Here is a 26,408-nt window from a genome sequence, read left to right on the forward strand (position 1 = left end):
AAGAAGAAGAAGAAGAAGAAGAAGAAGAAGAAGAAGAAGAAGAAGAAAGAGGATGAGGAGGAGAATGAGGAGGAGGAGGAGGAGGACGAAGAGGAGGGCAGGGAGGAGGATGGGGAGGAAAAGGAAGGGGAAGGGAGAGGAGATAAAAAGAGAGAGAAGGGAGAGAAAGACACACAGAGGAGATACATAGGAAAGAGACAAATAGAGGCAGATATATACATAGCTTAATCAGGCATCAGTTTTCCTTTTGAGGTAATCCTGAGCTCCCTCAAACCAGATTAGATGCCCTTAACCTTCAGCCTCCCCCTGAGTCTGCTTATAAGAAGACAGACACTCGCACAGCTGAATCACACTGCAGAAATCCTGTTATGGGAAAAAGCCCAGTCAGCCTGATGAAAAGCTGTTGCTGGTCCTGGAAACCCCAAGAGAACCTAGTTCAAGTTACAGCAACACCTTCACGTGGGCTGAGAGAATCTCATTTTGGGGAGCAAACTTTGGTTATCTGATGATCTGCTTAAGGGATAACAAGTGCAGCCAAGCCTTGGAATTGGAAGTCTGCCTGTCCTGGGGTGTGGGGGTGGGGTGGGGAATTTGGCTCCTCAGCCAAGCCTTACTTCTCAGGCCCTCTTAGGATGATGCTCCTCCCTCCCCTCTCCCTCCTTCCCCATTTGTCCCTTGGTTGCTGGGTGACTGTTGAGCCAGGGGATTGGCAGCCAGACAGCAGAATGCTTTGTTCCCCTCTTTCGGGCTGTGGAGTCCTCATTTCAGGAGTGGGAAGGAATTGCTAGGCAGTCAGTGAGCTGACTCATTGCCCATATTGAAATCCCATCTCCATGGCTTTATTTCATAACATAGATTTCCATTCTGGGCCCAGAGCTGGGAATTTCGCAGCTTTGCCTATGTTGGAGTCTAGGCATGATTGGAGGTGACTGTTCTGAATAAGATAGGTTTGGTTAAGTCTCCCTTTTTAAGTTAAGTCTCCATGGCATTTATTCACATATGCCATGAGGGATACAGAATTTTTGGCCTAGATTTCTTGGTCTCTTATCCCTTTGACTGTGTCTAGGCCCTCAAACAGAACTATGGCAGTCACTCCAGAAAAATCAAAGAAAATAATCATCACTCTTCCCCATTCATTCAGATGAGTGCCATGGCTTTACTGGTAGCATGTGTGGACAAACTTTTAGATCATAACATTGGCTTTGAGTTGGAAAAAAAACCCTACCACTAATTAGCTGCAAGATCTTGGCCCTCTCCAGGACTCAATTTATTCATCTGTGAAATGAGGGAGTTGGACTAGATAACCTCTGTGGTCCTTTCAAGGTGAACATAAGAAAAAGCTCAACTTTTCTTCTCTCCCAATTCTGTACTCCTCCCCTCCCTTTCCTTCTACGTTCTCTACTATCTTTCTTAGAATCATAGATTTAGAAGGGAACAGAAAGGTTAAGTAAATTTCCCAAGGCCAAGGTAGTGACTGAAGCAGGATTTGAACTCAGGACTTATGATACTCCTTCCCTTCCCTTGCCTCCCTTTCTTTTGCCTTCCTTTCCCTCCACTACCATTCCCTTTTCTTCCCTTTCCCTCCCTCCCCTCTCTTTTTTCCCCTTCCCCTTATATACAATATACAATGCTATCTATGGGTGCTGTGGAAACTACAGAGGTAAATAAGCCCTCATCCTGCCCTCAAGGAGCTTATACTCTATAATAGAAGATAGCAGATACACATATACACATGCTCACCCACCCACACCCACACATATGTATATAATTTCAAGACAGAATGTATAAACTCAAAAGAGGGATACATATGGAATTCCAGAAAATTTCAGGGAGGGTCTCACCCAATGGAGCATAGTTGAAGGCAGTGGTGTGGTTGGGAGAGGGAAGGGATATTTTCACAGTGGAGGTGGATTGGAGATAGGACCTGAATAATGGTTAGGAATTTACAAATCTTCAAGAGTAATAGCCTTCTCAAAGGCCTTAGCTAGCTCCTCAGTTATTAGGTAAAGGAACTACCTTATTAAATGCCCAGTTTAGGACTGAACAGAGACTTGGGCATAGGTAATTATAAAAGACCCAGGAAGAATGCCTGGGAATCTATCCTGGGCTTGTTCCAAATTCTCGTGTTGGATAGAGATGGATAGAATCCTGGGATATCAGAGTTAGAAGTCCACTCAGACCCTTTCCTCAACATGAATCTCTTTTACCACATGAAGCTTTCTATGACTTCCTTGACAAATAGTCTTTCAGATCTGCTTTGAGACCTTGAGTGAGCAGAGCCCAGCACCTCGAAAAGCATCCCATTCCATATCTACACAACTCAAATTATTAGGAAATTTTTCTTTATATCAGTTTTTCTTTAATTTGCGTTTATGTAATTCATGCTGTACATTTTGGGGGTACCAAGTAAAAAGATCATTATGACAATGCTTGGTGTACAAATGGATCTATGGAATTCCTTTCCACACGTGGTGGTCCCTGAGGGTTCCATGGCACACAGATCGGGAGCTCTTGAGTTAGGGGATTTCTAAAGTCTACTATAGCTCCAAATGCTTTACTCTCAGTAGTTGGGATATTTGCCTTACAGCTACTTCCTTTTTTGTTGGTCAATCAACAACACACCTACTGTGTGCCACATACTTTGCTAAGTGATAGGGTAAAAAGAAAGGCAACAAATAGTCCCTATTCTCAAAAAGTTCACATCCTAATGAGGGAGACAATGGGCAAAGAAGAAATATAAGAATACATCAGAGATTATCAATGAAGAGAAAGCCCTAGTGTTAAGGGGGATTGGGAAAAGCTTGTAGAAAAGGGGATTTTAGCTGGATTCAGTGTATTGACAGGAGAGGAAAAAATTGTAATAAGACTTAATGACTTCTATCATCATTCTCAAGAAAGTAAAGAGAGGGTGATGGTGTATGCCTGCTTGCATGAGCGTGTGTGTGTGTGTGTGTGTGTGTGTGTGTGTGTGTGTGTGTGTGTCTTTTTGAGTTAATCAGAAAACTGCCGATCAATTAATGCACCCTCCCAAACAAGTTAATGAAATTATAGAAAGTGAGTGGTTGGGGCGGCCAGGTAGCACAGCAAGTAAGAGCACCTGCTCCAGTGTTGAGAAGACCTGGAGATCGAATCCCGGGCTCAGACACTTAGCACCCACCCAGAAACACCTGGCCGTGTAACCTTGAGTAAGTTACTTAACCCCAATTGCTTAAAAAAAAAAAAAGAAAGTGAGTGGTTTCATAAAGGAAGTGAAAAGATGAACTTTTGTTACCTCTTTAGGAGGTAGGAAGACACTCTCCTTGATGGAATTAGAAGGCATCTGAGTCCTTCCCTAAGAAGGACTGACCACACTCTTAGTTGTCTTTTAAAAAGTGAGACCAATTCTCTGAGCAGACAGTAGAAGCAACTGAAAGAGGTCTGATTTCTGGCAGCAGGAAACTAGGTGGTTCTTCCAACTACAAAGGAGGAACCCAACTCGTGAGAGGGAATCAATCTTTGCTTTCAATCTTATGCCTCTAATGGTAGGCAGTGGGAGTGTAGGGAGTTGATTTCTTTCACCTCCCATTGACCATGGATTATTATAACAGACCTACTTACTGATTAGGAGACATAATATTCAGCATGAAGCTGGCTCAGAAAAAAATAGTAACCAAGACAGGAGACACCCATGAGCAATGTGAGCTCTGGCATCAGAAGAGAGCCAGCTTTAGCCTCGAGAGAGAGGTTGAGCTGGCAGTTGGGAGAAGAGCTGGGTAGAGAAGCAGTTCTAGGTTTATCAAATCAGTGACTTTCCCAGAAGATACTATGTACATGATAAGGAGGTGGGAATAGGAGAAGTAGTATTTAAGCAAACCTTGTAGTATGATGTAAATGTTAGCTATTGCAAATTGCAGAGATGGTAGTTATCTATCCTGGTAGAAGTAATATCCTCCTGAAGCTCCAATGAAATCATAGGTCCAATACCAGAGTCAAACACTTAGCAAATAACTCTAGATAACAAATATCTATAAAATATACAATTAGACTTTGAGCGTTCCCTTCTGGCTTACCCCGGTTGAAAGAATTACTTTCCCCAAATGTCTAAAATCTATTAGGAGAGCAACTCGTCTGAATCACAATAGTAGAGTTTTGACTTGAGAGCATTTTCCTTTTTTTTAGTCTACCCTTAAATATTCTATTGTAACAATTGGGAAGAATTGTGTGTTTAGGGCTGTTGACTGTGTGTTCACAGCAAGCCAATAACTGATTCGAACACCTACCTTGCCAGCAAATTCTCTATTTGGCTTTCTTCTTTGCAAGCTTGAAGAGCTAGTCAAGCTGAATGTTCTGGATGTATACCACTTTCCCTGGGACATGGGGTGGATGGCCACCTATTTGGTGACATGTGGATTTTAGGAAAATGAAGTCAAAGTGAAACACACATTTGTTCAGGGTTATTTCTCTCCGACAGGTCATATTTTCCCTCAGTCTTAGCACATGATCATGACCTGAAGCTGCAATGAGTGATGGGGCCAGAACCTCATCTCTTCCCTCTCTAGTTACCACTGGAACCTCAGACAGTAAGGCTGGTGAACCACAGCATGCTTCAATTACCAAAGAGAATCAGCTCTCGAGACATATTGAAGCCACATGGCAAACAAAATAAAAAGAGAATGCCAATATCCCTCAAGGAGGGATCTCAAGATTGTAGAAGTAGGACTGGACCTTGGAGATCTTTGAGTCTAACCTTATTTTATTGACGAGGAAACAATCCCAGATGGGTTATGTCTTGCCCAGGGTTGTATAGCTAAGAAAAATATGAGGATGAATTAGATCCAGGTTTTCCTGATTCCAATTTCATGATGCCATCCTGCCTCCAAAGGATTTTAGGTAGTCTGTATATACTTGTATAGTAATTGTTGTCTCCTCTGTTAGAACGCAAGCTTCTTGTAACTGGGGAGTCTTCCAGTCAGTGTATTTCTATCCCTAGTGCCTTGGGACTTGACACTGACTGTATATGGGAGATGAGAAAGAGTGAGACATAGGGGAGGACATAAATTTTGTGAGTGTGGGTGACTGGGAGAATGGTGACGCCCCTGATAGTAATAGGAAAGGTAGGAAGAGGGGAAGGTTTGGAGGAGGAAGACAATGAGTTCAGTTTGGGACATGTTGTGTTTAGGGTATCTATAGGATAGTTTGAGATATTGGATAAGTAGTTGGAAATGCAAGACTGGAAGTCAAGGGAGAGGTTAGGGCTAGATAAATAGATGGGAGAATTATTTGCATAGTGATGATATTCAATCCATGGAAGCTAAAGAGATCACCAAGTGAAAGTATATAGAAGGGCGAAAGAGGAGAGTGTAGGACAGAGCCTTAGGGTATACCTACAATGAGAAGGGATGACCCGGGAGAAGCTCAAGCAAAGGAGGATGGGAAGCACTGGTTAGACAATTTGGGAAAGATCCAGTGGACATTGGTGTCATGAAAACCTAGAGAGAAGAGAGAATTAAGGACAAGAGGGTGAGCTAAGTGTCTAAGGCTACAGAGAGGTCAAAAGGATGAGGCTTCAGAAAAATACCCTTCGATATGGATTTGAGTGACTTGCCCAAGGTCACATAGTAAAATATGGGGGGGGGGCCAAGACTTTGAGCCTGGTTTTCTATCTGGTACATTTATCCCCATTAAATTCCATCTTATTACATTCCACTCCCTTTTCTAGCCAGTCAAAATCTTTCCTGATCTGACCCCCTTATCTAATGTGTTTGTCATCCCTCCCTGCTCTTCTCTGCTCTCTAATCTATACCCTACCCTATCACCTGTCCTCCATTTGGCTCTATTCTCTTGGTATAAGCATTTATTAAGCGCCTACTAGGTACCGAATACAAGGTGAGGCACTGAGGTTTAAAAATGATCTGCATTCAAAAAGAGCTGGGCAGCTGGCAAGGGAGATGCAGTCCCAGCAATATGGTGGTGATCCCTCTGTCCTCTGTTCTGGTCTGACCACATCTGGAATTTAGTGTTCAGTCTCAGGCACCACAGGTTAGTGAAGGCAGAGAAAAGCTGGACAGCATCCAGAAGACAGTCATCAGCATGGTGTTGCCTCATTTTGGGATGTTTTGAAGCATCTGGGACTGTTTAGCCCAGAATAAAGAAAAATGATGGGGCAGCTAGTTGGTGCAGTGGACAGAGGGTCACTGGGCTTGGAGTTAGGAAGACCTGAGTTCAAATCCAGTCTCTGACACTTAGTAGTTGTATGACCCTGGGGCAAGTTATTTAACCCTGTTTGTGTTGGTTTCCTCATCTGTAAAATGAGCTGGAGAAGGAAATAGCAAACTGCTCTAGAATCTTGGCCAAGAAAACCCAACAAACCTAAATGGGGTCATGTGGAGTTGGACACAATTGAAATGACTGAACAACAATCACAACAAAGAAGAATGATGGTCAAAACTGAAAAGACTTCCACGTGCAAGGGAGATTAAATTGCTTCTATTTGGCCCCAGAGGCAGAACCAGGAGCAGTGTGGATGATGGGGTCCAAGGGTGCATGAAAGTTCCAGAATGGAAACTTCAGGCCTATTGTGGGAAAAAGTGCAATTATTCCATGGCAAGCCCTCCTTGTGAGCCTACCATGTTTCTTAGGCCTCCCTGGCCTTTCTGTAAACAAAACCACACAGACACATTCACAAGACCCCAAACTGGAGCTGAGAAACAGCAGGTGATATGAGTTTATACAAATCGGCTAACTACAATAGCAAAACACCCAAATCGCAGTAATTTCTAACCAGTGCCTTGTAGCTAATAACTGTCATCTTAGGCACTCAACCAAGTGATAAAATCCATTACCCGTCCTCAGCCAGTCGAATTTCTCTCTGGGGCCGCATCAGCCCCTCCTCCCTGCTCCAGTCACTCAAAAATTGCAACAGCTTGAAGGAAGAAGATTCTGCATTTCCGTTAAGAACCAGGGTCATATCAAGAATTCCCATAAGCCTAGTCTGTTCCTCTGTAGAAACCAGATTTCAAGTCAGAGTAATGATGACACATTTATATATGGGGTTATTTGTGAGTACAAAGCATTTTCCTCACAATAGGCCTGGGAGGGAGGTGAGGATTTCTACTGTTATACCCAATTTTTTTACATTAGAAAATTGGTGCTCAGAGACAGGAAGTGACTGGTATACAGGTCTGACCATGTTGCTCTCCTGCTTAAAGCTCTCCAAGGTTCCCCATCAAATACTAACTCCTCATGCTTCAGTTTAAAGCCCTCTACTATATGGATCCCATTTCCCTTTCCAGATATCTCACATTATTCCTCTTCATGCTTTCTCCTATCCAACTAACCTGAACTGTGAGGGCTCAGTTCATTACACTACCTTGCTGTCCTAACAGCTTTTTAGGAAGTCATTCCACCTGGGCATGGTTGGCATATTTGTATTTCCTAATAACAAAGGAGCTGAAGTTGGTTGATTGCTCAAACTTAGAAGTTCTGAGCTGGAGTAGTGTTAAGTTCAGAGGATATCTGTGGTGTTTGGCATCAAGATGAGTCCGTGAGAGCAGGGGGATCCAGCAGGATGCATAAGGAGGGGAAAACTGTCCCAGGTTGGAAATGGAACAGGTCAAAGCTTCCTTGCCAATCAGTAGTGGGATCAGGTCCTTGAGTGACCATTGTACTTTCAGCCTGTGCAAGATAGGGATCCTCAGTCCCAAAAAAAAGAGAAAAGAGAAAAGAAAATTAAAAAGAAAAAGAAAGGAAAGGAAAAAGAAGTGATTCAGTTAACCTGATTTTGAGAGAGGGTTAGGATGTCACTAATTCTATGCCCATGGTTAACTAAAACATATCAGTCTTGAGAGGTTCAAAGCATGGTTGCCAAAAGTTACCTTTGATCCTTTTTTCCTCTTCCCTTTAACCCCTCTCTCCCTCCCAATGACTGAGGTTTCACCTGACTATATACAACGCTTCTACCCCACCACCTGCCCCCCTTGCCTAGATTGCTTTCTTTTGTCACCTCTGCTTTGCAGAATCCCTGATTTCCTTCAAGGCTCAGCTCCAGCAGGTATCTCTGGTTGGGAGACCTTTAGCATGTCCTAGCTAAAAATCCATGGCCTCCAAGAGTACCTAGTTTCCACTTTGTATGTGTATTATTTATACCTGTGTATATGTCAATTCTCCCATTAGAATGCAAATTTTATAAGGGTAGGATCTGCTCATTTCATTATGTTGTATTATACTGTACTGTATTGTATTGTACTGTACTGTATTGTATTGTATTTGCCTTTATCTTCCCTGTGTTTAGCACAGAGTCTGGCTCTTTAGAGTGTCTTATCTCCCCAAGACAGATTGTGAACATTTAGAAGGCAAGAACATTTAGAAGTCTTCTGTTTCTTCTATGGAGACAGGTAGTAGGCAGTCAGTAGATGTTTGTTGAATGAATGATTGAATAAATGAAAATTGAAAAAATAACCACTTTCTTCTGCTTTGAATTTTTACAGGTTCTCCACTTGTGATCTGTATCATTTCTGTATCTTCCAGCATGGACAACTATGGAGAAATTTACAAGTAAGGATGATAATGGATGCTTTATTCAGAATTTGGTGATTTGTTGGCTTTATGTAATGCCTTTCCTGGGAATCTGCTCTGAGAGTTGCTGAAGCACTTTTTGGAAGGTGACTTTTCCTCTTGAATGACCTCTGGACACTTTTGCAGGACAGGGCATCCAGGCTCAAATCCATCCACTTGTTAAAAGTTTCTTCTCCTCCAAGGTCCTCCTTTCTCTGTAAACCTTTTTTTAATCTCTCTAGCTAATAGGTGTCCCTTTTCCACCAATATTTCTTAGTGTAGGAAATCTGGATCTACAAATTGCACCTTATATTATATTCTACTTATGTATTGTTGGTCATCATTCCTCCATGAGAGAATAAACTCCTTGAATGCATTAGTGTTGCCATCTTTAAAAGACAGTGAGGTTTAATGGCTAGAATTGTGGACTTGGAGCCAGGAGACCTGGCTTCAAATCCAGGATCAGATGCTGACTAGCTATAAGACCCTTGGCAACTCATAACTTTTCTTGCTCTTAGTTTCCTCAACTGCAAAGTGAAGATTGTAATGGGTAACCGAGAGAGCAAGACAGCAAAATCAATTGTAATTTGATGGGAGTGTTTGTTAACTGGCCGATGACTGCCTCTCAGAGGGAAAGACAGTAGCGAGCTTTCTGTTAGACATAATTTTATAGAAAATGTGGTTGCTAGCAACAGAATATGTTTCTAAGGGGGTGCAGTGCCTTTAGCTTTGTTTCTATTGAAGCGAAGCCTTCTCAGTATTATTCTTATTGAAGCAAAGCTTTCTTAGTATTATTCCTATTGAAGCAAAACAGACCTGAATCCATGGGAATCTGTGGCATGTTTCTAGCAACACAGGTGAAACATTTCTTTACTATTGGGGCCTATTAGGTGGTTTCCAAGGAACCTAGTAGGGGTCCCTTCTAGTAGGTTTAAGGGGGCTTTGGTGTATAATTTCTGGTGGGCACTTCAGAGATCAAAACGTTTAGATAGACAAAGTATCTATTAAGCACTTGCTATGTAGGTATAATCATAAAGTCATATACATAGTTGGAAAGCAGCTTTAGAGATCATGGGAGATGGGAAGCATCTCAGAGATCATTAAGTCCAACCTCTTCATTTTACAGAAGAAACAAAAGATGAAAGAGTCAATTGGTCAATAAGCTTTTATTAAGCACCTACTGTGTGCCAGACACTGTGGTGCTGGGGATACAAAAAGAGGGAAGAGACCCAATGTTTGCCCTTAAGGAGCTCACAGTCTAATTAAGTGACTTCCTAGAGTTACAGAGTGTCTGAGGATATAATAATACTGCCTCATCTACATAGTCCAATAGTTATTGTTTCTCCGTTTTTCAGTTGTTATCTGCCTCTTTGTGATCCTGTTTGGGGTTTTCTTGGCAAAGATTTTGGAGTGGTTTGCCATTTCCTCCTTCAGGTAATTCAGGTAAAACAGATGATGAAACTGAGTCAGAGTCAAGTGACTTGCCCAAGTGACACATCTAGTAAGGTCTGAGGTCAGATTTTGAACTCAGGAAGATGAGTCTTCCTGACTCCAAGCCCAGCACTAACTGCCCCTAGTCTAAAACCTTCATTTATAAAAATGATATTAATGCTTTTTGATTTTCACATTGCAATCATTTCTAGATATTCACAACCCTTAAAATGGAATCTTCCCTTCTAGCAAAGAAAAGCAATTAAGCATAAATTACTAGTGTAGTAACTCTATCTGACTCTGTGTTCAACATTTTGTCTCCAGAGATCCTCACCTCTCTGCCTAGAGGAGGGAGGTATATTTCATTATCTGTTCTCTGGGACCAAGATCAGTCAATGAATGAATGAAAGAAAAAAATAGGAAAAAGCATTTATTAAGTACTAACTGGGGATACAAATAGAAAATTAAAAAAAAATGACAGTCCCTGTTATCAGAGTGCTTATAGGCTATTTAGAGGAAACAGCAGGTAAAAAAGAAAATACAGCTGGAGGGTAGATGGAAAGGTCCAGAAGTCCTAAGGGTAGATGACAAACCCATGGGTCAGATAGCATATATCTGGGGGTCTTTGCAATCATGGAGTTCAACTTCCTTTTAGTCCTTTATTTTTGATGTGATTGCAGTCATTATGTATATTGTCTTGGTTCTGTCCACTCTGTATCAATTCATGAAAATCTTCTCATCTTTCTTTACTTTTTCATATTCATAATCTCTTACTACACAGTATTCCATCACATTTATATGCCACAGATTGTTCACCTATTCCCCCTGATGATGACTCCTACCTCTATTCTTTTTCCAGTGCTGCTATGAATATTTTGGCTCATGTGGGTTCTTACTTTCTGTCTATCTAAGACTTTCTTGGAATGTATTTCTATTGGTGGGATCCAATATTGGTGGGATTGGTGGGCATAACAGTGTATTTCTATTGGTGGGATCCAAATCCCTCATTTTAGGGAAGAGGAGATTGGGAGGGAATGTCTTGCCTGAAATCCCATAGGGAGAGTTTGGATGGCTGGTACAGTTTAGATATAAACTGCAACTTAGAAAACCAATGTCAGAAGCAGTATTTTAATCCATCTTCCTGACTCTAAACCACTACCTCTAAATGAGACTTGAATTTTTTTTGTCTTGACTTATGATTTAATTGGATTTCTCTTTACTGATAACAAATGATACAGAACCATGACTTGTTTAGTAACTTGGTGCTATAGGCAGCCTGTCATGGGTACTAGAGGGTAACCCTTCAAAGGGGGTATTGTCAAATCCTCTCCCAGACACTACTGGCCATGTGACTACCAGTCAGACACTATAACCAATTTGCTCCAGGCAATGCTCCAAACTTAGTAAATATCTGGTACATCATAAACACTGTTGGACATCAAAGAATGACACTGAGCCAAGCTCAAGTGCCATTAGATAAATATAGAAAGTGTCTTCACTGGTGGGACCCAGCTGCAAGGCATGATTACTAGACAGAATTCTAGCAGAGTGTCCCACATATGACTGACCCCATAGCTCTGTCCTTACTCTCCTGACTTTGTCCAGGGGGACATTTAGTTATAGAAATGAGGCCAAGAGGAGTGGCTTATATACCCTACTTTATAGGGCTTATAGTTCATCAGTGTTAGCATCTACAAGGCAAAGAAGGCCATTGAGGGGACAGTGGTTCTTGGGGGGCATATTCTAGCTTTTTTATCTTTCCAGGAAACATGTAAATAAAGAACCAATTTGAACCTGAATGTTTAGGTTTTCATTAATAAAAACTTTTTTAATTAAAAAAAATAGGGCAACTAGGTGTCATAGAGGATAGAACCATGGGCTTGGAGACTGGAAGATTCATCTTCCCGTTTTATATCTAGCTTCAGCACTATCTATGTGATCCTGGGCAAGTCACCTAATCCTGTTTGCCTCAGTGTCTTCCTCTGTAAAATGACCTGGAGAAGGAATGGGGAAGCTAGTGGATAGAGCACTGAGCCTGGAGGCAGGAAGACTCATCTTCATGAAATCAAATCTAACCTCAGACACTTACTAGCTGTGTGACCTTGGGCAAGTCACTTAACCCTGTTTACTTCAGTTTCCTCAGCTGTAAAATAAGCTGGAGAAGGAAATGGCAAACCACTCCAGTATCTCTGCCAAGAAAACCTCAAATGGGGTCATGGAGTCTCTGAAAAGACTCAACAACAGTAATTGCTATGATGTCTCTGGGTATATGTGTATGTGGATGAGTGATATGGATACCAATTCAGCATTCTGGAAAATAGAATCTTTAGGGAAAAACCATTCTGTTATTTACCCATGGCCTCAAGGTCAGGATTTGCATTCTACAGCCACCTCTATAGATTTGAGAGTTCACACTAGCACACCCACCCACCCAAATTAGAGCACAAAGACTCTCCTAGAGTAGGACTCATTCCGTATTTGCTGAATGAGTGAATGGAGGCACGTGTGATGTCCAGTGGGCATGATCTGACTGATCTCTGCCCTCCCATTGCTGGGCTAATAAACCTAGGATTCTCAGTGTCCTTGAGACTGCAGTTTGAAGGGAGTGGGAAACAGAAAAAGATGGTGAGCAGAAGGCTGAGCCTGTACTCACTAATCTATAGTACTGAATTGGGAGTGAGAGGGGCTGGGTTCGAATCTTAGTTGGGCAGCTCCCTTCTCTTGTGACCACAGGCAAATTGTTTTAGCTCTCTGGCTTCAGTTTCCCCTGTGATAAAATGAGGGAGTCACATTAGCTGATCCCTGGGATCAGCTAATTCCAACTCTAAGTCCATCATTCTGGTGCCTCCAAGGAGCCCGGGTTCCTCTCTTTAAATCCAGGAATTCTTTTTCTCCCATTTCTCTTCTTCTTTCTCCTCCCCACGCCCCGCCTTAAAATAAAACCGAAAGAATTAGATGAAGTGCTCTTTGGAAAGTCACAACTCTTCTGCTGAGTTGGGGCTGATAGCATGAAAGGGAAAACATCACTGAGACTGTTTAAGAGAAAGCTTTAAACATTTTTATAGCTTCAGGATACAATGTTTTTTCAGCTGAATTGCTAAACTGGGAGAAATCTAGCCTCCCCTACTTGAGAAGCCCAATTTGCTGCAGATTAAGCCTTTAAAGAAAGCATTGTCTGGAATGAGGCTGATTAAACATGCCCATTGTTCTACCGAAGCCTCTCTTTTCTATACTCCACATTTTTAGAACTGGAGCCCTCTAATTAAAATGAGTGTTTTCCTTCTGAGATACACAGCTCTGACACTTCCCTTGACACACCGTTCCAGTCCTTAGCTGAGCCTCCTTCACTGGGGCTGGTACCTTCTCTGCTCCTCATCCCTGGGCAGGGGAGCTCTTCTAAGCATCCTTGCTCAGGGTCTATATCATGGATCATACACTTAGAAGAGAAGGGAATTTAGAGGCCATTGAGAGCAACCTCCTCTTATGTGGAAACAAAAGACCAGAGAAGGAAGTGACTTATCCAGGTCACTCCCTGCAGGATTTGAACCCAGGTCATCACATGACTCCAGATCTATCAGCCAGATATCCTCTGATCTCACTGTGATACTCTACCTCTGTTAATACATGTGTTTGTGTGTATGTTTTTGTATGTATGTATACATACATATACATGCATACACATATCCCTCTTCCCTCTAAGCTGGGGGACTTTAAAAGCTACCTCTTGTTCAGTCGTTTTCAGTCTTGTCTAACTCTCCATGACCCCATTTGGGGTCTTCTTAGCAGAGATACAGGAATGGTTTGCCACTTCCTTCTCCAGCTCATTTTACAGATGAGGAAACTGAGGCAACCAGGGTTAAGTGACTTACACAGGGTCACACAGCTAGTCAGTGTCTGAGGTCATATTTGAACTCAAGTCTTCCTCTCTCCAAGCCTGACACTCTATCCACTCTACTACCTAGCTGCCCTAAAGGTCATCTATGCCTCTCCTATTTTGCAGATCAGGGAACTGAGGCCCATGGAGATTAAAGGGCTTGTGCTAAGTCATACACATGAGGAGGGATTTAAAGCCTAGTCTTCAGGCTCCAGGGCCCATGATCTTTCCATTGCACCACTGTCTCATCCCTGGAAGCCCTGCTTCCCATTTAGGTTTCAGCTGTTAAATGGAAAGACTTCTGTACACCTGGAAGTCCAGCCTTTGGACACTGAGTGCATGTGCCGGAGCAGGAGGTGGTGGTAGAAATGGTCTTCCCAAACTTATCATCTTTGGAGACAGCCTGAATCAGAATTAGTATTTTTCAAAGCAAGATCCACAGATGCCATGTGCATTCCTTTGAAATTGGTTCAGGACTGTCATTCGGAGACGTGGGATTTTTCCTCCCTACCTCTTCATGCTCTGGTTGAATAAATGTTGAAGGAAACCTTTTACTCATTGTGCTCACCAGCTTTAGAACCTCATTACTTCTCCTAAGAGGACTCAGGATCTAAGAGAGCTGTGGAGAGTGAAGGGACAGGAAAAAAGTCTTCTTGGTATTAATGCAGGTGTTGTTGTCATTCAGTCTGGTGTCTGACTCTTATTGACCTCATTTGGGGTCTTCTTGGCAGAGAAACTTAAGTGGTTTGCCATTTCCTTCTGCAGCTCATTTTACAGATGAGGAAACTGAGGAAACCAGGATTAAGTGACTTGCCCAGGGTCATACAAACTAGTGTTGGAGATCACATTTGAACTCAGGTCTGCCTGACTCCAGGCAGGACACTCTATCCATGGTACCACCTAGCTCCACATGAGTGCAGATACCACTCCCAGTAATGGAGTTATCAGGAAAATTTCCATCCTTATTTCCTTCTGTTACTTTATTCCTTATGTCTCTAGCATCGACATTGGAGGCAAGAAGAGCGCATTAGAATTGTACTGTTCCTCAGGCACAATATTTCATTTTCCCATCTCTAGGTCTTTGCCTAGACTGTCCCAGATGCCTGGAATGCTTCCACTCCCTCTTCACCTCCCTCCTCTTAAAACCCAGGGTTTCTCTAAAAGCATAGTTCAAACATTAATTCCTTACATGAAGCCCTTTCTAATATGATAATGAGTAAATAATAACAGCTATACTATAATAATAATAATACTAATAACAATAGCTAACATGTATATAGTGCTTTAAGTTTTGCAAATCACTTTAATAAATGTTATTATAATTAATCTTCACAACAACCCTGTTAAATAGATACTATTTTATCCTCATTTTACAGAGAAGGTAACTGAGGCTGAGAGAAGGTAAGGTGACTTGCCCAGGGTTACCTCACATAGCTAATAAGTATCCTAAGACAGGAATCAAATTCAGGTCTTCCTGACTCCAAGTCTGCCTGTGATACCCATATGGTATCACCTCCTCTTGAAATAACCTTAAATGAATGAATGAGTGATTGAAAAAATGATTAAAGGCTCTGTGCCAATTTGTATCCTGTAGAATACAGATTTTTTTTGAGGTCAGACACTGCTTCATTTTTGGTTTTACCTTCCCAGTGATTAGCATGTGGTTTGGTACACATCAAGAGCCTGATAAATGCTTATTGGTTGACTGGGCATGGTGGTACATGCCTGGAATCCCTGCTGTGGGGGGCAGGCAGAGGCTGATAGGTAACCTGAAGTCCAGAGTTCTGAGGTGCAATAGGGTTGAAGTTGTTTGGTGTCCATAGTAAAGCTAGTACCTGGTACTAAATCTGAATTCCCCAGAACTGAGGGGCCATCAGGCTACCTTGGCCTAGATCGGGAACAGAATAGGTCAAATATTCTGTGCCAATCAGCAGGGAATTTGGATGAATAGTAATCACTGCATTTCTAGCCTGGGTGAGAAGACTCAGTCTCAAAAAAAAAAAAGATTATTGGTTGATTAACTGTGTGACCCTATGTAAATCACATAGCTTTGCAGAATCTCAATCTCCTTAACTGTAAAATGGAGATAATACATTGGGATGCTCTGAGGCTCAAATGAGATAATATCTGTAATGTGTTTAGCAATCCTTAAAGTCCTATATAAATGTAATCTGTTTTTATGGCACCAGCGGATTGGAGACACCCAAGGACCTCAAGGGTGGAAAAAATAGGTAAACACCTTTAGTTTTCAGGGAGCCATGATATCCTGGAGAAGTCTAGGCTTTTAATATTTCAGGAGTGCTCCAGAAGCAGCTGGCATGATAACGGATCCATGGTCCTTTCCACCATGCTCTTAGTCAAACATCTTCTGAATAATGCTAACAGCATCTTGACTGTAGGAGAGTCCAGAACCAACTGGCCTGTGTGACCAACTGCTTACCTTCCCTGAAAACTCATTAAGAAACCACAAAACAAGACCTGCAGTGAAGCAACATAAATTCCCTTCCTAAATTGGACCTCCTTTGGTGCTATTTGATGGAAATTCAGTTTTTTCCAAGCAAATCACCCCCTTTGTAAATTAAAAGACTTCATACAGTTCAGACAAGCCCCAGGCCCCTCTCAGCTCATTTTTTTTCCTCTTAGGTTTCTGATCACACTGCTAGTTAACTTTGGGGTATTGGAATTCAAATCCAAGATCCTTGAATTTTTTTGATCTTGTCCAATGAATGGATTCCTTAGCTAATAACCAACATTTTATATAGTGCTTTAAAGTTGGCAAACACTTTTCATACATTATTTCATTTGATCTTCACATTAGGTGCTATTATCATCCACATTTTAGATAGGGAAACTGAAGATGAGAGAGGTTAAATGATGTCATTCCATTTTACTCCATTCTGTCCCATTCCATTCTGTTCTATTCTACCCTTTTCCATTCCATCCCATCCCATCTTATCCCATCCCATTCCACTCTATTCCATTCTTTTTGGTTCCATTCCATTCTATTCCTTTCAGTTCCATTCTGTTTCATTCCATTCCTGTTCAGTTAAATTCCATTTGTTTTGATAAACATTTCTTAAGTATTTTCCATTGCAAAGCCCTGTGCTTGAAGCTGGGAATAAAAGAGTGAAAAAGAAGCAACCATGACTTTCAAGAAGCTAACCGCCAACTTGAGCTATAAATGGTGTGTGCTCAAATCAACATCATAGAGATAGTATGATAGGGGTGAAATACAGGCATCAAAAAATGTAATATGAGAAGACTGGAGGAAAGATCACTTTCAGTTGTGGAGATAAGGGAAGTCTTTGTGGAAGCAATGGCCTCTGAACTGAACCTTGAATGATGAGGATTTCAAAAGGAAGAGATGCAGAGGGAGGGCATCCCAAGCTTGGGGGATTGTTTGAGTGAATGCATAGAGGCAGGAAAGCAGGAAAGATAAGGGTGGGTTGATGAGTGACATTTATTGAACACTTTAGGATTTACAAAGTACTTTATAAAATATGTCCTTTTTCTCGAAAGCTAGTAAATCACAGATTTGTCACTTAAGGGACTTTAGAAGTCACACAATACATTCCTTTGCTTTTATAGATGAAGAAACTGAGACCCAGTGAGATTAAGTTACTTGTCCAAGGTCATGTAGACAATAAGTACTAGAGTTAGAATCTGAAGCTCAAAACTACCTTGTAAAGTATTTATTATGACTATCATTTTATAAGAAAGAAAATAGAGGCTTAGAGGTGTTAAGTGACTAGTAAATGTCAGAGGCTATATTTATGTCCAGTCTCTTAACTCTAATTTCACTGACTTTTCTCCACTATACCAAGCTTTCTCTTTTTTGTTTTTCATATTTATTATTTGTTTAGTTTTGGCATTCTTTTCTTTTTAAATTTTGAGTTCCAAATTTTCTTCCTCCCTCCCATACCCTCTCCCACTCACTGAGAAGGCAAATGATATGATATCAATTATACATGTGAAGTAATGTAAAACATTTTCATATTAGCCATATTTTTATAAAAGCAAAAAAAATAAAGCAAGTGAGAAAATTATACTTCAATTTGCATTCAGAGTTCATTAGTTTTCTCTCTGGAGATGGATAACATTTTTTCAGCATGAGTCTTTTGGAATCATCTTGGATCATTGTATTGATTAGAGTAGATAAGTCTTTCACAGTTGATCATCATTATGGCATTGTTGTTACTGTGCACAATGATCTCCAAGTTCTCACTTCACTTTGCATCAGTTCATATAGGTTTTGCCCTGTTTTCCTGAAACCACCACTCTCACCATTTCTTATAGCACAATAGTATTCCATCATGATCATATGCCATAATTGAGTTATCCATTTCTCGTTTGATGGGCATCTTCGCATTTTCCAGTTTTTTTACCACCACACACACACAAAAAGTTGTCATAAATATTTTCCACATGTATGTCCCTTTCCTTTTTCTCTTATCTTTTTGGGATACAGACCTAGTAATTGTATTGCTGGATCAAAGGGCATGCATGGTTTTATAGCCCTTTGGGTTTAGTTCCAAACTGTTCTCCAGAATGATTGGACCAGTTCATTATACCACCAACAATTCATTAGTGTACCTATTTTTTCCCTCTTCTCCTGCAGCATTTGCCACTTATGATAGATGTAAGATCATACTTCAGAGTTTTAATTTGCCTTTCTCTAATCAATAGTGATTTTGAACATTTTTTCCATATGATTTCTTCTTTGGAAAACTGTGACCATTTATCAATTGGGCAATTATTTATTTTTATAAATTTATAAATTTAACTAAGTTCTATACTCATATATTTGAGAAATGAGGTCTTTATCAGAGAAACTTGCATCAAATTTTTTTGTAATTACTTCATTGTCTATGGTACCTTTTAGCAAAAATGTAGTTTCCCTGATTATCCCTTTTAATTAGGTCTATTTTTGCTTTGTCTAAGATCATTATTGCTACTTCTGTTCTTTTTACTTCAGCTGAAGCATAATAGACTCTGTTACATTCCTTTATTTTAACTTTGTGTGTGTCTTTCTGTTTCAAGTGTATCTTTTGTAAACAACATATTGTTGGATTCTGATTTTTAATCCATTCGGTTATCAGCTTCTGCTTTATGGGTGAGCTCAATCTATTCACATTAACTGATGATTACTAACTATGTATTCCTCTCAATCCCATTTTCTTCCATTTATTCTTTTTTCTTTTTATCTTGTACCTCCTTAAAAGTCTTATTTTACTTCTAAGTGCTGCCTGTCTTAATCCATGTCCCATTATCATCTCCCCAACTTTCTCTGGTCCCCTTCCCCACCTATATATCTCTTGACTAAGTTACATTTCTATACACAAGTGTGTATACATATTCTTCTCTCTTTCAACCAATTCCAATGTGAGATTCAAGCATTTCCTGATATCTTCCCATTTCCACCTTTACTTTAAAAAAGTTCTTTCTTGTGCTTCTCTTTTATGGAAGAAAAATCTCCCCATTTCACCTCTCCTTTCTTCCTTCTCCTACTGGATTTTTCTTTCTCATGCCTTCATTTTTTTAGATCATTCCAACAAAATTAACTCACATCCATACCATCTACCTATATAAACTCCTTTTAACTGCCCTAATAATGATAAAATTCCTAAGAGTTGCATGTGTCATCTTCCCATATAGGAATGTAAGCAGTTTAATTTTATTGAGTCTCTTATGATTTCTCTTTCATGTTAACCTTTTTATACTAATCTTGAGTCTCATGGTTGAATATCAAATTTTGTATTCATCTCTGGTCTTTTCAACAGCAATGTTTGAAAGTTCTTAATTTCATTAAATATCTATCCTCCCCTCTCCCCTCCCCATGAATTATATTCAGTTTTGCTGGGTAGGTAATTTTTGCTTGGAATCCTAGCCCCTTTGTTTTGCAGAGTATCATGTTCCAAGCCCTCTGCTAGTTTAACATAGAAGCTGCTAAATCTTGTGTGATCCTAACTGTGGCTAGGTATTATTTGAATTTTTTTTTCTGACTGCTTGAAGAATTTCCTCTTTGACCTTGAACCTCTGGAATTTGGCTATAATATTCCTGGGAGTTTTCATTTTGAGATCTCTTTCAGGAGATAATCAGTGAATTTTTTGAATTTTCTATTTTGCCCTCTGGATATAAGATATTAAAGCAGTTTTCCCTGATAATTTTTTGAAATATTCCTAGGCTCTTTTTTTGATCATGACTTAGTTAGTCCAAAATATCTTAAATAATCTCTCTTCAATCTCTTTTCCAGGTCAGTTGTTTTCCTGATGAGATATTTCACATTTTCTTCTATTTTTTCATTCTTTTGACTTTGTTTTATTGTTTTGTTATGTCTCATGGAGTCATTAGCTTCCACATGCCCAATTCTAATGTTTAAGGAATTATTTTCTTCAATGAGACTTTGTACCTGTTTTTCCATTTGGTCATTTTTTTGAAGAGTTGTCTTCTTAAATGAATTTTTATACCTTCTTTTCTATTTGGCCTATTCTGCTTTTTGTTTGACTGATTCTTGGTTTCTCATAGAGTTATTTGCTTCAATTTGGTTGAGTCTAGTTTTTAGCAAATTATTTTCCTCAGTTAGTTTTTGAAGCTTCTTTTCCATATCACACATTTCTCTTTTTTAATTTTTTTCATATGTTGGCATTTATTATTTAAGCTGAAGAACAGGTTATGAGTGGGGTGGGGCAAGGGAGGAGCCAGGGAGCCGAGAGCCTCTTGTCTGTGTCTGCTCCAGACAGGGTTGATCCTGATTTCTTAGCCTTGGTCCAGGGCACACAAGGAAGCACACGCTAAGATGAGGTTTCAGGGGTACAGGTTGAGGAAAACAGCGGGGGTGGCCAGAGTTACACATCCAGCCAGAGGCGGGCCTGGGATTTTCCTTGGATCAGCAACACCACTTCCTTTTGGGAACTGAAGCCTATTGATAAAGTCCCATCCCACATATTTCTTATAAAACATTCTTGTAGTTTAAGTCTTTGTGTTAAAGAATTCTTTCATCGCCTTTCTAACTTCTTGTACTTTGCTTCTAGTTTCTCTGAATATGCATCCAATTCATAAGCTGCCTACTCAAGAGCGGCTACCTGCTCCTCAATTAAAGTGATCTGATCTAGATAAGGCTGAAGGGCGGCATATTTCTGGTTTAAGTCCTTTAGGTTTCTACTTACGTTTATTGCAATATCTTTCATTTCTAGGTACTTCAAGCTAGGCAGTTTGTTCATATTTTCCAGAAGTTTATAATCTTCACTGGTGGCTGTCATCTCGCCCATCAGGTACATGGCCATTTTGGAGAACATATCCTGGCACAGCCCCATGTTGTCTGTCTCTGCAGGCTCCGTGGCCTCCTTGGCCTTCTCCACCATAGCATTGTCTAGGCTGGGGAATGGAGGAAGAATAAAGGATGGGGAGGGGTAGGGGGAGGGTGAGAGGGAAGGGAAAGGGGACAAGGAAGGGGGCAAAGGGGAAGGGTGAGCAGTGGGAGAGGAAGATGAGGGGAGAGGGTGAGGAGAGGGCGGTGGATCACTGTCGGGGCCAGGCCCTGCCCCCACATTTTTCTTTTTAAGGAGTTGTTTTCTTCATTGTAATGATTTTCTAATTTTGCAATTTTGATTTTAAGAGAAGTATTCATTTTATATTCTATCTCTCTAATTTGGTTTTCAAAGTTCTTTTTGAGCTCATCTAAGAATGCTTTCTGTGCTTGAGACCAGTTCCCTGTTGAGGCTTCAAATGTGGGTGTGAAGTCAACACTGTCTCCCTCTGAATTTGGTTCCTCCCTCTCACAATAGTAGGACTCCAGAGTCTTTGTCTTTGCAATCTGCTTTTTACCCATTTTGAGGCAGGGCCCTAGCCACGCCCTTCTTCTAGGGTTCCCAAGCCTTTAATGTTTAAAGTTATAATTACTACATTTTCAGGGTCAGAGGTGGGGGTGATTGGAGCAGCCAAAGTTCACTCTGCCATCCTGGTCCCTGGAAGTCCAGAAAGGGTTTTTTAAATTTCCAGGCTGTGGGTTGGTAGTCCCAGGAGTAGTTGCTGCCACTGCCAGGGGCCCTGCATTTGACTCTTACCCAGCTCTGTCCATTCCCAGCCCTGCAGTGATAGGCCTGGCAGTGGCCCTTGTGGTTGGTGAGTCAACTTGCCACCACATTGATCAGGCCTCATCTGAGCCTCTCCACGTCCTGGCATCCAGGCTTCTGTGCTGACTCCTGTCATCTTCCAGGATTCTGCTCCCCCTATTCTGCTTTATCAGATGTTATTTTCTTCAATATTTTTTGTGCCTCTTTTACCAAGCTGTTAATTTCCTTTTCGTAGTTTTCTTATATCACTTTCATTTCTTCCAAATTTTTCCTCTACCACTCATCTCTTTAATACTTCTAGGAATTTTTTTTTTTGGCTCCAATTAGCATTTTACTTTGAGGATCTCTTCAAAGCTGTTTATATATATATATAAATTTTTTTTTAAAGCAATTGAGGTTAAGTAACTTGCTCAAGGTTACACGGCCAGTTATTTCTGGGTGTGGTGCTAAGTATCTGAGCCCGGATTCGATCTCAGGTCTCCCAACTGTGGGGCTGGTGCTCTTACTCACTGAGCCACCTGGCCGCCCCCTTTTATTTTTGTTGTTGTTGTTTCTATATTGTTGTCTTGAGTTTATATCTTGGTCTTCCTTGTCACCATAAAAGTTTTTTATGTTCAAATTCTTTTTTTGTTGTTTGCTCATTTTCCAACCTATTTCTTGATTTTGAATTTTATTTTAAAATTTGCCTTTGCTCACTTTGCTGGGAAGTCCCTGTCCAAGGCTGCAGTGTGTGTGCGTGTGTGTGTTTGTGTGTGTGTGTTGCTATTTTCAGACTTAGGTCTGAGTGTCTGTAAATTTTTGGTGCTTTCAAGGCAGTATGATCTTGGGAGAACCGTGGTCACTGCTCTCCTGGTCTATGCTCTGGTTTTTACCTAGGAAGGACTCCTGGTTCCCTGAAGCCACAAATGCTAGCACTCATCTTTGCATTGGAACTGTGACCAGGGCCTTTTCTCCTTAGTTACCAACCCCCAGTGCTCCTCTCCTCTCTGCTACTACAACCCAGTTCTGCCATAAGCAATAGAATTGTCGATCAGTACCAGCTGCTACCAGCAAAGGGTCTCCTATAATCTCTTTCTGACCAGTTGTTTGACCTCCTTACTGTCTCTGGGTTGAGAGATCCCAAAGCTGCTATTGCTGCTGTGGCTGCTGTTGCTGCTACTATGTGTGTGGGCTCAGAATGGGCCTCTATTTCAGTCTCACAAATTTCACTTGCTGGCCTCTTAAGTTTTCTTAACCTGGAAAAATGTCTCAACCTGATTTTTCTGTCAGTTCTGCCACTCTAAATTGAATCCAGGCATTATTTTAAAGTTGTCTGGAGGGGAATGTTGAAAGAATTTAGCTGGGTTGCCTCTAATCCACCATCTTGGCTCTGCCACCCACAGTGCCCTGATGTGTGTATTTATGAGAGTGCACCCGGGTTTATGTGAAAAATATTTTGTACCTATTAATCATACTATGCCACCTTAGTAAATCCCTTTGATAGAATGCAGTTGTCACAACTGGCATGACTATTAATAGAAAATGCATTGGTGGGGACTTGTGAGCTATAAGATTGGAAATGGATACCTACAGAGTATCCCCTGGAACCCATCAGAGCTGTAGCCATACTCTGTAAGTGCCAGTGCAAGTTGGGGAGAATATCTCAGAGGGTATGTGTTGATGTACATGAATCCCAACTGGGCTTCAAAGCACTGAAAAGGTATAATTAAATTTATCCACTTTTCCCAGACCTATGATTTCATCTGTTTTGACAACAAACACTGAAGAAACTCTCAGCAATTTATAATCTTAGCGAGTTGCCTGGCCATGCTGAGGAGTTAAGGGACCCATTCAGTGTCATATATCCAATATGTGCTAGAGTGTAAACTTGAACCCAGGTGCCCCTGAAACTGAGGCTGGGTTTCTGTTTACCATTCCTAGAATAATAGTGGCATATACTTAGAGATAAATGGGGCCTCAGACATCATCTAGTTCTTCATTTTACAAATGAGGAAACTGAGTTCCAGAGAGCTTGCCCGGGGTAACACAGATCATGTAGCAGCATCATGGTCTCTGATGGCAAAGCCAATACTCTTCCACTCAGGTAGGCTGCCTTTATTTCTTCTTCCTTTTGTTGCTTTTTCTCTCCTGTGATACCTCTCTTCATCTCCTTTTTTCCTCCTCCTCATAGTGATGTAGAATATATAGGACCCTGAACTTGGAGTAAGGAAGAGCTCCTTTCAATTCTCCTGACACTTAGCTATGTGCCCCTGGGCAGTTTTTTCACCTTTATGTACCTCACATAACTCCTTAGGGCTTATCTGCTTAGTGTCAAGTTAAGATCTAAGTTAGTGGAAGGAATTCTCACACTGGGATTTCCATTCCCTGATCAATCTCAGATTCTTATTTTTGATGTTGGCCTAGAGGAGTCAGCAGTAAGTTAAAAGGGCACAGAATATACTCAATCATCAGACTTCACAGCTTTGGAAAGAAGCAGAAAATAGGGTGGGCAAACAGCCTAAAGTAGTGAAAAGAAATTATAAGAATTAAGTACATTTTGTCTTCATTAACATAAACTAAATGCTGAACAAGCTACGTCCAAGTGAAGGCCTTGACACACATCTGCTTTAATGAATAAATAAGAGTCCTTTGTAACCAGCCTGTTAATTGTTCAGAAATTGTGGCTTCAAGAGAGATTATCCCAAGTAGGCTAAACTCCCTTCCTTCCCCCGATGCCTGCCCTCCATTTTGGATATACTCCTGTAGCAGCAAGCACCCCAGTGTCCCCAAGGTGCCTGCTCACACAGGTTCTTGGATCTGCTTTGTTAAAGGAAAGCAACTCAAAATGGGTTAACAAGCTTACTTTAATCAGTCAGACATATATCGTTTACCTTGTTCAGGGGAAAAAGGTCAGCACCCCAAACTTCAAAATATACAGACAGAATTATCAAGACATTAACAGATCAAGTAGACAGCTTTCCAAACTGTCCAACCATTACATCCATACCCAGTCAACATCTGGGTTTCCACATCTGGGTTTTTCAAAGCCGGGGGACTCTCAACAACGGCTTCCCAGAATTCAGATCAAATCACAGAACACTTCTCAAAGTGAGTCCCGAAACAAAGCTACACATCAGGGCTTATATAGCCTTCTCCTGGCTCAGAGAATGTAACAACCTTATTGACTCACTGGCCAATCAAGAAGTATCAACTGAAAAACAAGCCTCCCACCCCAGGCTCCAGGTGCACTTTAGCCTAGGGGCAGGGAAGATCTTTAAGTTTGCATTTCCATTACAACTCCTAACTTCCTTTGAGTGGTGTTTCTTAGGATCATGGATCCAACATTTTGGAAGCAGAAAAAGACATATTGATGTGGGATATTAAAATGTTTGAGATGGAAGGGAACTAAGAAATCAGCTCATCTAAATCCTTTCCCTTACAGGTGAAGAAACCTGCCTAAGAAAGGACAGAACCTTGTCCAGTGTCACATAGCTAGTAAGCAGAACAGGAATTCACTAGTAGTACCCAGGCTTTTGGTTAAAATACCAATCCATGGTTCTTTCCACTAATGACAACACACATTTTAACTCTAACTTTATATTAGTGCCATTTGCATATTACCAGAGGCTGAATCAATTTTAAAATGGATGAGACCCCAGAAACCATCTTGTGTGTCTCCCCAGTTTATGGAAAGAACAATGATCTGGGTGCCAGAAGTTCTGAATTCTGGACCCAAATCTCACAGTAATCCTCTGTCTCTATGGGCATGTCAGCCCCTTCTCTGGGCTTCATTGGATCACAGATCTAGAGCCAGAAGGGCCCACTGAATCTGTCTAGTTCAACCCCCTCCTCTGACAGATGAAGAAACTGAGACCCAGAATGGTTGAGATTTACTTAAAGTCACATCAGTGGGAAGATTTGAATGGGACATTACAGTTTTCTGAAGTTAGTTGTATACTGGCCAACAGGCCACCCCTATAAGATGTAAGACATTGGGATTTTGCTCCTCTGAAAAATAATGATAGCTTTCATTCAGATGGGATTTTAAGGAGGATGGTAAAACAATTTACATATAGTGTACCATTTGAACCTCATAATAATCCTATGAGAGATCTAATATTATTATCTCAATTTTACTGATGAGAACATTGAGAATCAGTGAGGTGCCTAGGAACTACAGCTAGCATATGTCAAAATTCGAACCCAAATATTTCCATTTCAAATAATAGCTTACTTTCCATGTTACCTCTCTGTGCTATGGGCAGTGTTTCTTGCCCTAGCCCCTGGTGTGGCAAAAAGTTCCATAATCCTCAGCCTGGGCCCTTCTCCACTGTAACCATTTCACCCAGAAATTTAGGTAGCAATAACACATGGTGCCAGGAATTGCTTGTTGATTAGAGTTGGGAGGAATTTCATGAAAGGGTTGAGTACTTCAGTGTTCTTTCTTTCTTTCTTTCTTTCTTTCTTTCTTTCTTTCTTTCTTTCTTTCTTTCTTTCTTTCTTTCTTTCTTTCTTTCTT

At 40.9% G+C, this 26,408-nt stretch overlaps 1 protein-coding gene across 2 annotated transcripts in view; it reads left to right on the plus strand.

Annotated features, from left to right (window-relative positions):
- The window catches only part of LOC138158698 (adhesion G-protein coupled receptor D1-like), a 476,877-nt gene that overhangs the window by 372,604 nt on the left and 77,865 nt on the right, over window positions 1–26,408 (plus strand). For both annotated transcript variants that reach the window (XM_069084871.1, XM_069084953.1), the window contains one exon: window positions 8,466–8,532. In XM_069084871.1, the coding sequence (XP_068940972.1) occupies window positions 8,466–8,532 (67 nt within the window). The remainder of the gene's footprint in view (window positions 1–8,465; window positions 8,533–26,408) is intronic.

Source organism: Petaurus breviceps, unplaced genomic scaffold, assembly GCF_028583685.1.
Source record: "Petaurus breviceps papuanus isolate PSGF00001 unplaced genomic scaffold, PetGlider_PUasm1.0 101, whole genome shotgun sequence".
Taxonomy (NCBI): domain Eukaryota; kingdom Metazoa; phylum Chordata; class Mammalia; order Diprotodontia; family Petauridae; genus Petaurus; species Petaurus breviceps.